This window comes from Capsella rubella, unplaced genomic scaffold, assembly GCF_000375325.1.
Source record: "Capsella rubella cultivar Monte Gargano unplaced genomic scaffold, Caprub1_0 scaffold_7, whole genome shotgun sequence".
In the NCBI taxonomy this organism is placed as follows: domain Eukaryota; kingdom Viridiplantae; phylum Streptophyta; class Magnoliopsida; order Brassicales; family Brassicaceae; genus Capsella; species Capsella rubella.
Window position 1 is genome coordinate 263,963 of NW_006238917.1, and position 13,091 is coordinate 277,053.

Below are 13,091 nucleotides of genomic sequence, written 5' to 3' on the forward strand. Positions count from 1 at the left end.
TAATATTTTTGTTACTGGCTGGAACTTGTGGGAGCTCCACAAATTTGGATAATACCAATGCTGAAAAATAAAAATAACACATATTAAACCAGTTGAAACATTGATATTTTAACATTCATACTTACTCATCTTTTTAACTTGTACAACGGTGTAAGTGCTCTTTTTTCAACTGGTCTGAGGAAAAGGTTCTGGTCTGACTTTTTTCATGACATTCTCCTTTAACACTACGGTTCTGTTATCAAGAAGTTTCAGTCATTCTTGCAGCCAACAAGTTAGGATCACAGACAGTGTGGAGCACAATGGTAAAGTTGTCAACTACAAGCAACTGAAAACCAAATATATATATATAAAAACATTGGACGATGATTGATTTACGAACATAATTAAACAGACTAGGTCATTCATTGTACAAAAGTCTCAAAGCAAACCAGTTAGAACATAACTACAACAGGTTGAAGACAAACGGGATGGGAAACTGAATGAAGCGAGGAGCACGGATAACTAATCTTACAGAAACATGAGATTCTCAATTTGAGCAGAGGAGACAGAGTCTGCAAGAAAACGTACACACTGCTCTGTTTTTTTCCCTTGTATTTCAAAAGTTCTCATACTATCTTTCTTCATATCATAGTAGACAACACTTGGTAGGGATGAATGCATATACGTCGGTGTAAATATAATCTCACCGTTGTCAGCGTCGGTGGTGCTAAAATTCTGAAACCTATGAAAATGAGGGTCTGTTGTGGAGGCAACTAAATTAGGCAAAACAAAAGTCTTCTTGGACCATTCCTTATTAGAAGCATTTTCTAGAACCCACAAACCAATGATTCCACTGATTTTCTTTTCAAAGAAGATAAGAGCCAGCTTTCCCTCGTAGTTGGTCAACTTTGAAAAGCCACGAAAGGTGCAAGGTTCTTCGATAAGATGAAGTTTTTCAGACCTAACATCGAAACTCATGACTGCAGACTCATTTAGGTTTGTGCCAATAAAAGCTAGATAATACAAAATACCATTGATGCAAAGTTGCTCACTTACAGGAGAGTGAGGAGGAATAATGCCTTGAATCATCCTCCATGCATAACTCCCAGTACTTGCCAATGTCAAAACCAGTATCTCCTCAGCTAAACAGCGTCTGTTTCTCAGCACAGGCGTTCCTCCCAAGATACACAGAGCAATCTGATCAGGATTTTAACTGGAAATCGTTTGAGTATCTCCATCATCAAATCAACCGGAAGTGACTCTGAATTTACAAGCTTCTTCCTCTGTGTTTCCATGGCAGAGAAACGTAAGCGACAACGATTATCTCTCTTTAGCGGCCACTTTGCCAATGCAATTGTTTGGTGAAAACCCTAAATAATTAATGAGTAACGTTTTATATTTCCTAAAGTTTTTTACTTTGTTGTGACGACAAAAACGCCAATCAGTCATGTTGTTAATAATAATCATTCCATCACTAAGTTATTAATTAAAAAATCTTCTTTGAAATAAAAACTTATCGAGTTTAATTTTAAAATTATCTTCATAAACACTTTTGTTATATTAATTGTTATATTAAAAAACTTTTACGTTTTCGGAAAAAAAAATAAACAAACAAACTTGTACGTAATAAATTTTGATTTATCTTATTGTTATCAAATTTTCAAAATAAAATAAAATAATATATAGCACATTTTCTAATTATACATTCAATAATATCAACCGTTTATGTTTCTGACTCGCTTTCACCAAACGATTCCGATTCCTTAACCTTTTTATAGTCTAATTCGATAGAAGATTGTAAACATCCAAATTCTTAACGTAATCCATTAATTATACTAATCACAAACTTTATATAATGTTTCCTTTATATATTCATTCACTCGAAGCCTCCTAAAACCTCTCGATTTAAAACTAAGTTATTTCTCGGTGTCCGTTCATGGCCTTCTCCGTAGAAATCTCGTCTCTCTCCCCTTACCCTTTGCCCGCAAACCCTAGAAGACTTTCTCAACTTGCTATTTCCCCTTCCTTCTTCAAACCCTACGTTTTCAAAACTCTTGGTCGTATCTCTGTTTCATGCAGACGCCCCCTTTACCCCGTTTTCTCGGCGAGAACACAGGCAACTACTGACCTAGACGACGATGACAAGCCTCACGAAGAATGTGGGGTTGTCGGGATCTATGGAGACCCTGAAGCTTCCCGTCTCTCTTACTTGGCTCTTCACGCGTTGCAACACCGTGGCCAAGAAGGAGCAGGAATCGTAGCGGCTAATCAAAACGGTCTCGACTCAATCACAGGGGTTGGATTAGTCTCAGACGTGTTCAACGAGTCTAAACTAAACAATCTTCCTGGCGACATAGCGATAGGGCATGTCCGGTATTCAACTTCTGGAGTCTCTATGCTCAAGAATGTTCAGCCTTTCATCGCTACCTGCAAACTAGGATCATTCGCAGTAGCGCACAATGGTAATTTCTTGAATTACAAGCAACTGAAGACAAAGCTCGAAGAAGACGGTTCGATCTTCATCACAAGTTCTGATACCGAGCTTGTTCTTCACCTGATCGCCAAATCTAAGGCCAAGACGTTTCTTTCGAGGCTCATCGATGCTTGTGAGAAGCTTAGAGGTGCTTACTCGATGGTTTTCGTCTTTGAAAACAAGCTTATAGCTGTTCGTGATCCGTTTGGGTTTAGACCACTTGTGATGGGCAGAAGAAGAAACGGAGCAGTTGTTTTTGCCTCTGAGACTTGCGCTTTGGACCTGATTGATGCGACTTATGAGCGTGAAGTGTATCCCGGTGAGATTGTGGTCGTGGATGGAACTCATGGAGACAGTTCTATGTTCATGATCTCTCACCCTGAAACCAAACAGTGCGTTTTTGAGCATGGTTACTTCTCACAGCCCAACTCAATTGTCTTTGGCCGTTCTGTGTACGAAACCCGCCGCAAGTACGGTGAGATCTTAGCAACAGTGGCACCTGTCGATTGTGATGTGGTCATTGCAGTGCCAGACTCGGGAACAGTGGCCGCTCTTGGATATGCAGACAAAGCTGGCGTGCCATTCCAGATTGGTCTTTTGCGGTCACACTATGCTAAACGCACGTTTATAGAGCCGACTCAGAAAATCCGTGATTTTGCAGTGAAGGTGAAGCTATCTCCTGTCCGAGCAATCATTGAAGGGAAGCGGGTGGTAGTAGTGGACGACTCTATTGTCCGCGGTACCACAAGCATGAAGATAGTTCGGTTGCTTAGAGACGCTGGGGCGAAGGAGGTTCATATGAGAATAGCATTGCCGCCGATGATTGCATCGTGTTACTACGGAGTGGACACTCCGAGGAGCCAAGAGTTGATCTCTAGTAAGCTGAGTGTCGAGGAGATCAAGAAGCATATTAATTGTGATTCTCTGGCCTTTCTACCATTAGATTGTTTAAAAGAGGTCTATGGACCGGTCGGGTCAAAAAGGTATTGCTATGCCTGCTTTACAGGTGATTATCCCGTGACCACAACAGAGACCGAGGAGGAGGAAGCCGACGTTCTCTGAATCAACAATCAGCATCCTCTCCCTCTCTGCTTTACCTTTAAACTTTGAGAAGTTTTAAATTACATGTTGCATTGCTCTCTAATAATTTTATGTTCTAAGAAATAATCGGATTGGCTTTATATTTAATCTGTAAAAACCTCAAAAATATATTTATTTAGAAGTTAGAACTATCAAAAATAAAGCGGGGCCTCCTCACACAGTTTCAGACATGTTTTTAATGAAAGATGTGGTTGAATCAGCCATTTTCAGCCCGGTCATAAGCATTGGATTTGTGCTTGGGGGCAAATGTGAACCCTTCCGGAACCTTTCCAAGCAGCAATTCAGATATCCGCACCTGCATGTAGTAACATAATATTAAGCTTAAGCTCAGATAGTCCAAACTTCGAAGTAAGAAGATAAAATGAAGAATTTTTTTTAACGCACCCAGTCACCAGCAGATTCAGACATCATGAGTGTCTCAAGATCATCACGACCAAAGTAAGAAGGCGGGCGCCAGTTGATTTGCTGCGGGATTACATCAAGCAAACCGACAGGTATGTACCTAAACGTGTAGCTTAGCCACTCCAGCAAAAAATGCCTAGTTGTTTCAACTCCTGTTTGAAAAAATTATCATAACGGCAGAGCATTAGTCACAAGGGAAAGAACAAACTAACATAACATAGTTTCAATTCCATGCCGTGTATTTTATACCTTTTGTGTCGGATCCCCAATGTTGAAGACCAAAACGTACAAAGTCCTTCAAGATGTTTAGCCTTTCTCCGGAGGTAATGTCCCAGTGACGTTGCTCTTTGATTTCAGTAAATATCCAAGGCTGCACAAGTCAAAATCCCATTGAGACTATCCAATGATTTACTAGGAATAACCTAATATTATTTGGTCATACACACACCTTGATCAATGCTCCACGAGCAATCATGCAGCTAGACAACTCAGGACAGTCAGACTTGTGTTTGTTCCAGTCTAAATAAGAGTACACATCTCCATTTCCTATAACTTGTAGGTTAGTTGAAGCGTTTTTGGTACACTGATATATATAGTCCCAATCTGCAGACTTGCTATAACGTTGCTGCCTTGATCGCCCATGAATAGTCACTGCAGTGGCTCCCCAATTTCCGATATCTGCAATTAATGAATCTATCCGATTCTTACCCTCAAAGAATGCCGTACGTACCTGGCACCAAAATGGTTATAATATCAACACATACACATTCACCAATGTTACAGTTTCATATGGAAGGCGATTTCATTTCAGATTTGCTTAGGCAGTTACCTTGATAGTGATAGGTGTTTCAACAATGGAAGAAGAAACTTCCACTATGTTTTTCATTCGTAATGGTTTGTTGAGAAGAGCTGAACCAGCACTTTTGTTGACAACCATATCTATCGGGCAACCCATATTGATGTCAATGAAATCAACAGTGCATTCTCGATCTATAAGCTCAACTGTGCGCGACACTGTATCAGGAAAAGAACCGCAAATCTGAACACCAAACAGATCTTCTGATGAATGCCGTCTAAGTAGAGCCCACTCCGAAGCTTGACCCTACAACAAGTCATTTTGCAATGTTTTCACATTATTACAAAAGAAAAGGATTAATCATTCTGTCAGCATAGCTGAGAGTGCAATTAGTGGCCTAACCTGCAAAAGATTTGTGCACATAGCCATCTCACCACAAGTCACATCTGCTCCCAACACTTTGCAAAGTCTTCGGAAGGGAAGATTGCCCACAGTTGTCAGGGGTGCAAGGTATAACTTATCCCTAAAATCAATAAGCTTTTTCTTTTCACGAGGGTGCAACTTTAGACTACCATCAGTTTCAACAATTTTGATGCTATCCTCATCTTTTACGTCACCTTTTGAAGTAGAATACCCATTCTTTTGGGTTTCCTCTTCCACTTGCACGCCTGTATCAATAAAATTAACTGAGACATTAGGATATTTTCTTGTCCCACAACCTTCTTATGTCAACCTTTCCTCTTTAATACATACTGTAGCTAAGAGATAGCTACATAATTATAAGTATTGAAACTATGCAACTATCTGAGACAATCTAGCAAAAGTTAATTGACATTTTGGTGTAGAGAAGTAAGCCTAACCATCATTAACTCCACCAACATCTCCAGGATTGAGTTTATCTACGTTCTCAGATTTTGCCTTTTTCATGGGACGAACTTCCTCAGTTTCTAATGGTCGAGGAATATCAACATCTTTTATCATTTCTGATGTAGGCTCAGAGCTGACAGCTGAGTCAACCGCCACTTCAGTTGCTTGAGTGACATTTGCACCATTTTGAGGTTTTTCTGCGTTATTTTCTTCAGCAGCATTGCTTTTTTTGGCATGTCCCTAAAAATTGTATGAAATAAAGAGAATAACCACTCAGGTCTCATGGTAAGAGATATAGGAGTGAAACTGCAGTATATGACATGCCATAGACACTGTACAAACACAAAAAATCATGAAAATAAACGAAATAATATGCTGTACAACATACCAACAGACCAAGGGACTTGAGCTTCGCATCTGCGTTGATAAAAGTCATCTTATTCTTCCACAGAAGCCTCTGGGTCTCTTTGTTAAAAAAGTTGAGCTCCTCCTTCCCATCTGAATTACCAGCAATTTCTCTGTGAGTGCCTAAGAATCTACATGATAAACCATATGCACACTTCATCTCAGAGGCCACAAATGGGCACTGCCCCTCTATATCATCTGGTTTCTGCAGTATCAACAAAAAAAATTGTCAGTTAATTTCTTTCTTAATATCATCCAAGTTCAATCACACAAAATCATGGTACCAAATCAACATCGATAAACGGCAAAAGTGAGTACCTGAGCCTTGAAAGCGTCAATATCATGATTAAACCGACAATTATCTTTATACTGACAGGAATTAACGTCTTCTGTTCTCGCAACCTGGGGACAGAGATTGATGGTAGATTGCTGCAAGAAAGAGCATGCCAGGTTCGGTTACAATAATATTAAAATTCACCGCAATAATACAACGGCACAGCATAGATTATCCCTTTCGGATTAAGGCCATTCTCTAAACTATCCAGTTTCACTTGCTAAAACCAATTCTAAACCATAGCTAGATTCGCAGCTATACTAGCACCGATGTACAAAGCATAACCACTAGTATACTTTGAAAGCTTTCAGCGTAATGGTAATGTAATGCTCGTCATCTCTACTTGTGAAATTGGGGTGAATTGAAATACCTCACGGCGTTCCCGTTTGAGCTGTCGTTTCGATTTCTTCTCCTGGACCAAGCCAGACTGAGGCGCCTTCAATTCGGCGTCATTTTGCTTCCCGGAACGGCTTGGGGGAGGACATAGGAACTCCTTCTTAATAGGAGCCATTGATCGTTCTATAAGCTCTTTCGAAGTCGCTTCATACACAGAGAACTGTTTCGTCGATTGGACAGGCTTTGCATCTTCTCCAACACTAGTATCCGCCGCGAGCTCCGCTACTGAATCGGACATAGCGGACAAGCTCCGTCGACGCCGGAAATATTCTAAAGGTACACGCCAAACTGAAGTGTGTGAGATAACTGATAGAGTTGTTGTTAGGGTTTTAGACTTTTAGATATTATTTTTGCAGAGACGAAAGGCAACCCACGATTTTAATGGGCCATGAACGAGGCCCATCTTGTCAACTAAAAAAAAGGGGCAGGTAGAGAGGAAAAACGAACAACAAAGAGACAAAGAATCCAAACTTAAATAAAAACAAAACAAACAGAGAAATCTCCTTGTCTGAAGTTCAATCTCTTGTACCTCCATTACAGGTATAGCATATATGTCCAGATTCATTACCTATCTACCCATAAATTGAATTTTTCTTCCTAAGATATAAAATTAAATTTCTTGGACTTACGCCTTATATGATATATATGTAAATTCAACTGAGTCTGCACATTAGAAAAAAAAAACTATAATGTATTGTTTGATATGTAACTTTTAAAACTAAAACTCCAACCCTTTGATCCAGCCACCACCGCAACAGCTTCTCTGCTCTAATCATTTGATTCAGGTTTTGTTGCCAATGCCATGGTTCCATTCTGGTTCTGCTGAGACTGTTGTCTTGACTGACTGATATTGAGTTGCTGGAACATCTCAGCGTTGAGTGATTGCATCTTTGATCTGTCAGTTTCGTTGTGGCTGGTCTCACCGATTGCCAGTTTCAGTCGCTGGACTTCCCCACTCAGTGCTTCGTTCAGAGCTGTCATAAAAAGCGGGGAAAAAACCACTCATTATACATTTCATCAAGCGCAAAAAGATTACATCTTTGACAGATATTTTTAAGCATCTAGTAGTAGTTGTTCCCATTAAGGTTCAAATACATAGAGTAAAGATGTCTTCAATATGGGTACCGATACAGTTACATATGAGTGAGATCAGAGGCAAAAGTCATGTCAATAATATCGTAAATCATTGAACAAACTTTCATATAATTTCAAGAGAAATGTGTACCATCGCGAAGACGCGCTTGTTGCTCCATTGCTTGAAGACGGAATTTCAGCTCATTGTTCTGATTTGTCTGCCCAATCATATCTCTCTGTATAATGATGCAGTATAACTAATATCGTTAAAAACAAAAGGACTAGACCGATCAAGGCGCTGTTACAATATTGTAGACCACGCACCTGTAAAAGCGTGAGCTGAGCAGACAATGTAGTGGCCTCGGTCTGGAGAGTCTGCACTTTGTGTTCCAATTCGACTATATACCGCATCTTCCTCTCCTTTGACCGTGCTGCTGATTGACGGTTTGCCAAGATTCTGAAAATAGGATCATTGCATAAACATGGGAAAGCCGATTAAAAAAAAACTGTTAACATTAATAAAATTATTCAAAATACCTTTTGACACGCTTAGGGTCAGACATGGCCATCTCTGCTAGTTTATCATTAGCCATGATCTTCTTCATTTCGGCTGCAGTAAATTCACCGTTTTTAAACTCAATGCTAAAAGCAGCACCCGAATTCCCATCAACTGAATTGGTCGGGGAAACTTTCCGTGACATAGTCCCGGGAGAAGGAGGCGGTTTAAGCGATTCGTCACCAAAAGACAACTTCTCCATGAAACAGCTGTCCACTGAAACACTCCTGTAATGTCTGCTGGTGGGAGCAATATCACCTCCGGCCGCTCTTCTCTTGACGCTCTCTCTCTTTTCGCCGGAAGAAATCAAAGTATTGTTATTATTGGCAGTCTCATTTACACTACTGCTCTCCCCTTCCGTATCACTACCATTGGTCTTGGTCCCGCTAGCTCTGCTGCTGTCCATATCATCACGATTCTCATTACCGTTCCTGCTATCGTCAGCTTCGGAGGAGTTCAAAACGTCAATGTTTTCAAGATTCATATATGCAGAGAAGAGATCATCCATGGCTTCTCTCTCCCCGACACCTTCCCTTTCGCAGGTGGATTCCTTCTTGACAAAAGGAGAGGACTTTGACCAGTCAGCAGATTCCCCACCAGAGACAGACCTGTCCAATGGTCTGAAAGGGAGCGAATTGTGGAGAATGATGGAACTAAAGCCAGTGGGAATATCACTGTTGGAGCGTCGATGAGACTTTCTGGGAGGAAGGCTGTCGGGGAGCCTCAAGGAGCTAGAAGAGGTGGAGTTGCACCTGGTGAAGGGCGATGGAGGCAACGAGGCGTTGCTGGTAAAGGCGCCGGAGTCAGGATCGTCCATGGAGACGTCGTGATCTGGTTGCGGGGAGAGAGAATCGCGGAAGGGAGAAGGGCTTAACGGAGGAAGAGAGTCGAAGGAGAAGAAAGAGTTGGGCTGAGACATTGAGCGTGAATGACCTCCTCCCGGGTTATAATTGGGTTGGCGGGAGGTCGGGATCTGAGAATAAGGAGAAGTCGGTGGGATTAAATTGGGGTGAGAGGGAGGCACACCGATTCGTTTCCCAGTGTCACTGAAAGGCTTGGAGAATTGGGGGAATTGGGGAGTAGAGCGCATCAAATTAGGGTTTAAATCGAGCTGCTGAATGGGATTCTTGGGAAAGGAAGAAGAAGAAGAAGAAGAAGAAGAAGAAGAGGTACCGAAAGACGGGGGAAGTCTCTGGATCATATCAGTGTTACACTTGTCCGTATCACCCATTTGCAATCCGGCCGGAGTAGATCGATACTGGAAGGTTAATGCAGCCCACTCCGATAACCCTAAAAGATCAACCTTCTTTTGTGTAATAGGGACCTATCATCATCATCATCACCATTGATGAACCAAAAAAGAAAGAAGAAGTTGATCCCATGAAAGAAGAAAGGAAGGAATTACAGACAAAAATCAGAGCTGAAGAGCAAGAATGCAAGTGGTGGTTACCTCTACTTCAACGCACTTGAATTAATCAATGGCGCAAATGGCGAAAACGTATCTATTTAGCCCCCCCCCCCCCCCCAAATTAAAATGGATTTGTCTCTTTTTCTTCTCTATATTTCTCTCTCTTCCAACGTTGAAATAATAAAACCTATCTAATCTAGTAATAATATATAATCTTCTCCTCTCTCTCTCTCCTCTCTCTAGAAATCGGAGAGAATCACCATTTTCTCTTTCCTTTTTTTTTTCTTTTCCTCCGCGATTTTCTCTCCCCTTATATTATATTTTTCTCTCTAGAAAATAGTAAAAACTCGAAAGAGACAACGACTTTTTTTTTTTTTGGGCACGAGCAGAGCAAAGGAGAGAGAGAGAGTCTAACAAAGAAAAACAGTAGACACGGATTTCATGAGACTGAAGAAAGAGAGAGAGAGAGAAAAAAAGGCAAGAAGAAGACGCGTGAATTTTTACCACAAGAATCCCCAATATTTTCTGTTTAATGCAATTTTATCCCCAAAAAATATTATTTATACAGTATTTATCTTCTTTGTCGCCGTTTATTTCAAATCTCTTTTTCAAGTAAAACATCTCTGCATTATGGGTACCGTATATATGAATTTTACATATTATATATGATTCGATATGGGAAGAAGTACCTAAACATTCTTCAAATTTGTATATAATTTGTACATTATTCCTCGATCCGTATGAATGCATGCATATAACCGACTTTTTCGGATCTATATCTTAATATTTGTTTAGTTTCACAAAAATAAAAAAAATGAATGGATATTTTGTAGAAATGTAATTCAGGCAATCAATAAAAGTTACAATCATCTAAGAAGGAATTATATATATCTTTTGATGAATGGATTGAGATTTAATTGTAATTGTAATTCCGACCACATTTGACATTTGTTTGCTAGACGAAAGATTCTGTCTTGGTTATGTCTACATGTACAAATGTAAAAGCCGTTTTTTGTATTTTCTTCTTCTTTTTTATGCCTCTTCCCTTACATTTTTATTAATATATCTGTTAAAAATATTATGTAATGGACCGCCATATTGAAATGATTTGTTCCGGATTTTTTCTGTCTATTAATATTCAAATTCCCCCCAAAGAAAATGCAGATTATTACTATATTTCTGGAGATCTTCTTCTGTGTGATCTCGTGCTGCAATGTTTACTTGTTTGTATAAGGACGACGACGACAGATACGCTTTTTTTTTTCTTTTTTTTCCGGGTGATTTAATCACACTTTTATTCGTAATCATATTTGTATTAACTACATTTATTCTCGATTTCTTTATCATATCGAAAGAACCTTTTTATCCAAACCATAAAGTTTCCCAATGGTTAGATGTGTAGTTGAAGATTAAATGCTCTTTTTATTATATACTGTATTTTGTTTTGGTTTCTATGTAGCACAAAATAAATATTCTCGTTTGCTTTAAAAACTTCACTTCTATTTCAACATATATATAGCAAGCAAATTCACCAAATAAAAGTATTACACCGCTATATGGTATAAATTATCGTATTAATAAGATTTAATTGGTTAGATAAACAAAACAAAAAATTGTAAACAGATTCTAAGATCTAAAGTTTCAGCTATCATCAAATAGATATAATGATAATTCATTTTGCCTTTAATTACATGAGTCCCACCATCACAACAAAAACATTGACTCTTATAACCACCTCCCTCCATGTTTCTCATAAATATCTTACATAACATTATTTGATTCTCTTCTAATATTATACTTATATATTTTATTCAGCATTCAGCAATGTATATATATATATATATATATATATATATATTAGTTATAATTTAAAACATAAAACTATATATCGTGGATATATACGACTCAATAATCTTACCGTCAAGTCAACTAATATAACCGAATAGTTTTGAGTCAAATTAAGAACTCTATGTATAGTATTTTCTTGGAGTTATGGATTATATATTACACTAGTATATTAGTATCATTTATTTATGGGGACTAATGTTCGAATTTAAGTCAGGGTCCGATTTTTGTCAAAATTTTAATTAGAGTTAAGTCAGCTGAACTACCCTTCTTCCGATGAGCTAATAAACAAATCATTACAAAATTAATAACAATGATGTATCTAAAAGTTCTTACGCGCACACACATAAATATTATTTATAAGTAATACAAAAATACAAAATAAATGATACAACATGCTTATTTTTTTGTAGTGATATAGAATATAGGAGAGCATATTAAATTAGTAGTATTAACGTAACCCAGCAGGGATGAAAATTTGACGTCGAGTAAATCGTGAGTTGATTTTCTCAAAGATAGTTTATACTAAGTAGTAGCAATATAGATATTGAGATGAAAAATAACGAAGATAAGCAATGAGTTACATACTACTACTACTTCTTGTAATTAAAGAATGTCAAGTGTGTGTGTTTTACGGCATAAACATGCGTTTTAATGTCCGAAAAGAAGTCATAATTGTACAGTAGTAGTATAAATCTACGTGTGAATTGGATAAGTAGTGAAAGTCGTAATTAAGGTGTAAATCACGTGGATTAAGTCCTAGTCATATCATCATCAAATAATAATAATATACAAATGGTCGTACGTGTTTGTTACACAATTAATCAACAGAAACCGAAGAATGTAGGGCTTTATATTAACAAAAACAAGGTTGCACGTTTTAGAAATCAAAGCACGATTCTACAAAGTTAATTATTTTTCTAAATTTGCTTGGTAGAAATTCATGTATGTTGTAGATTTTTTTGTTTTGTTTTGTTTTCACGTACTGTGTTTATATATTTGTGTTTCATAATTTATAATGCTTGGCAAATGCAAATGATACATCATCCGTAACCATTGGTGGCCGTGGCACATCCAAAGTTTGGAATATTTTTTTATTTTTTTTAAGGTTAGAATATTTTACTTTTTTCCCGCAATAAAACGAATATACTATTCCGTGAAAGCATATTGGTTCGGTTATAAGAAACAAAACAACCTTGAATAAGCACATTCAGTTTCACACCTAATATTACACTTGTGTTTGCTTGAATAAGTACACATTATACACAAGTAAAATGTAACCGAAGTCTCTCTCTATATATATATATATGAATCGGTAGAACAAGAATCTTATATAAATCAAAAAAAAAAAAAAAAAAAAAAAAAAAAAAAAAAAAGAATCTTATATAAATCTGTAGCTAGGTGTACTACTAACTAATCTAATACTCAAAAGGAAAAACCAAAAACAAAACAAAA

The 13,091-nt window shown here is 38.0% G+C and overlaps 4 protein-coding genes across 5 annotated transcripts; 1 reads left to right on the plus strand and 3 right to left on the minus strand.

The window, feature by feature from the left end:
* Nucleotides 1-415: 415 nt before the first annotated feature.
* LOC111829253 (putative F-box protein At4g38870) lies at nucleotides 416-1,188 on the minus strand (the record flags this gene model as incomplete). Its single annotated transcript, XM_023777937.1, has 1 exon — nucleotides 416-1,188. A coding segment is annotated over one exon (681 nt), but the record flags the coding sequence as incomplete, so codon positions are not given.
* A 727-nt stretch (nucleotides 1,189-1,915) lies between these two features.
* LOC17877936 (amidophosphoribosyltransferase 3, chloroplastic) lies at nucleotides 1,916-3,531 on the plus strand. Its single transcript, XM_006286051.2, has one exon. The coding sequence runs from the start codon at nucleotides 1,916-1,918 to the stop codon at nucleotides 3,512-3,514; it is 1,599 nt and encodes a 532-aa protein (XP_006286113.1). The 3' UTR covers nucleotides 3,515-3,531.
* Nucleotides 3,532-3,612: 81 nt separating this feature from the next.
* LOC17880395 (tRNA-dihydrouridine(47) synthase [NAD(P)(+)]-like) lies at nucleotides 3,613-7,061 on the minus strand. Its single transcript, XM_006283186.2, has 10 exons — nucleotides 6,728-7,061; nucleotides 6,342-6,452; nucleotides 6,007-6,228; nucleotides 5,612-5,858; nucleotides 5,154-5,419; nucleotides 4,785-5,057; nucleotides 4,404-4,685; nucleotides 4,205-4,325; nucleotides 3,938-4,107; nucleotides 3,613-3,848 (listed from the first exon to the last, which is right to left on the minus strand). Exons 1-10 carry the CDS (start codon nucleotides 6,989-6,991, stop codon nucleotides 3,750-3,752), a joined length of 2,055 nt encoding a protein of 684 aa, XP_006283248.1. The 5' UTR covers nucleotides 6,992-7,061; the 3' UTR covers nucleotides 3,613-3,749.
* Nucleotides 7,062-7,207: 146 nt separating this feature from the next.
* On the minus strand, nucleotides 7,208-9,932 carry LOC17878560 (probable transcription factor PosF21). Of its 2 annotated transcripts, XM_023777938.1 has the most exons (5): nucleotides 9,834-9,932; nucleotides 8,365-9,707; nucleotides 8,152-8,284; nucleotides 7,979-8,063; nucleotides 7,208-7,727 (listed from the first exon to the last, which is right to left on the minus strand). In XM_023777938.1, the coding sequence occupies exons 2-5, from the start codon at nucleotides 9,612-9,614 to the stop codon at nucleotides 7,522-7,524; spliced, it is 1,674 nt and encodes a 557-aa protein (XP_023633706.1). In that variant the 5' UTR covers nucleotides 9,615-9,707; nucleotides 9,834-9,932; the 3' UTR covers nucleotides 7,208-7,521. The 2 variants fall into 2 exon arrangements, with proteins under 2 accessions (XP_023633706.1, XP_006283456.1); XM_006283394.2 differs by lacking the exon at nucleotides 9,834-9,932 and having other exon boundaries at nucleotides 8,365-9,827.
* Between the last annotated feature and the right edge of the window lie 3,159 nt (nucleotides 9,933-13,091).

Excerpts from the sequence above, each read along its gene's own strand:
- LOC17877936 (XM_006286051.2), top strand. The coding sequence starts at position 1,916 with ATGGCCTTCTCCGTAGAAATCTCGTCTCTCTCCCCTTACCCTTTGCCC.
- LOC17880395 (XM_006283186.2), bottom strand. The coding sequence starts at position 6,991 with ATGTCCGATTCAGTAGCGGAGCTCGCGGCGGATACTAGTGTTGGAGAA. Across the intron at positions 6,229-6,341 it reads TTGACGCTTTCAAGGCTCAG|AAACCAGATGATATAGAGGG; the intron begins GTACTCACTTTT and ends TTGATACTGCAG. Across the intron at positions 4,686-4,784 it reads AAACACCTATCACTATCAAG|GTACGTACGGCATTCTTTGA; the intron begins GTAACTGCCTAA and ends TTTTGGTGCCAG.
- LOC17878560 (XM_023777938.1), bottom strand. The coding sequence starts at position 9,614 with ATGGGTGATACGGACAAGTGTAACACTGATATGATCCAGAGACTTCCC. Across the intron at positions 8,285-8,364 it reads GACCCTAAGCGTGTCAAAAG|AATCTTGGCAAACCGTCAAT; the intron begins GTATTTTGAATA and ends TCCTATTTTCAG. Across the intron at positions 8,064-8,151 it reads CTCAGCTCACGCTTTTACAG|AGAGATATGATTGGGCAGAC; the intron begins GTGCGTGGTCTA and ends ATCATTATACAG.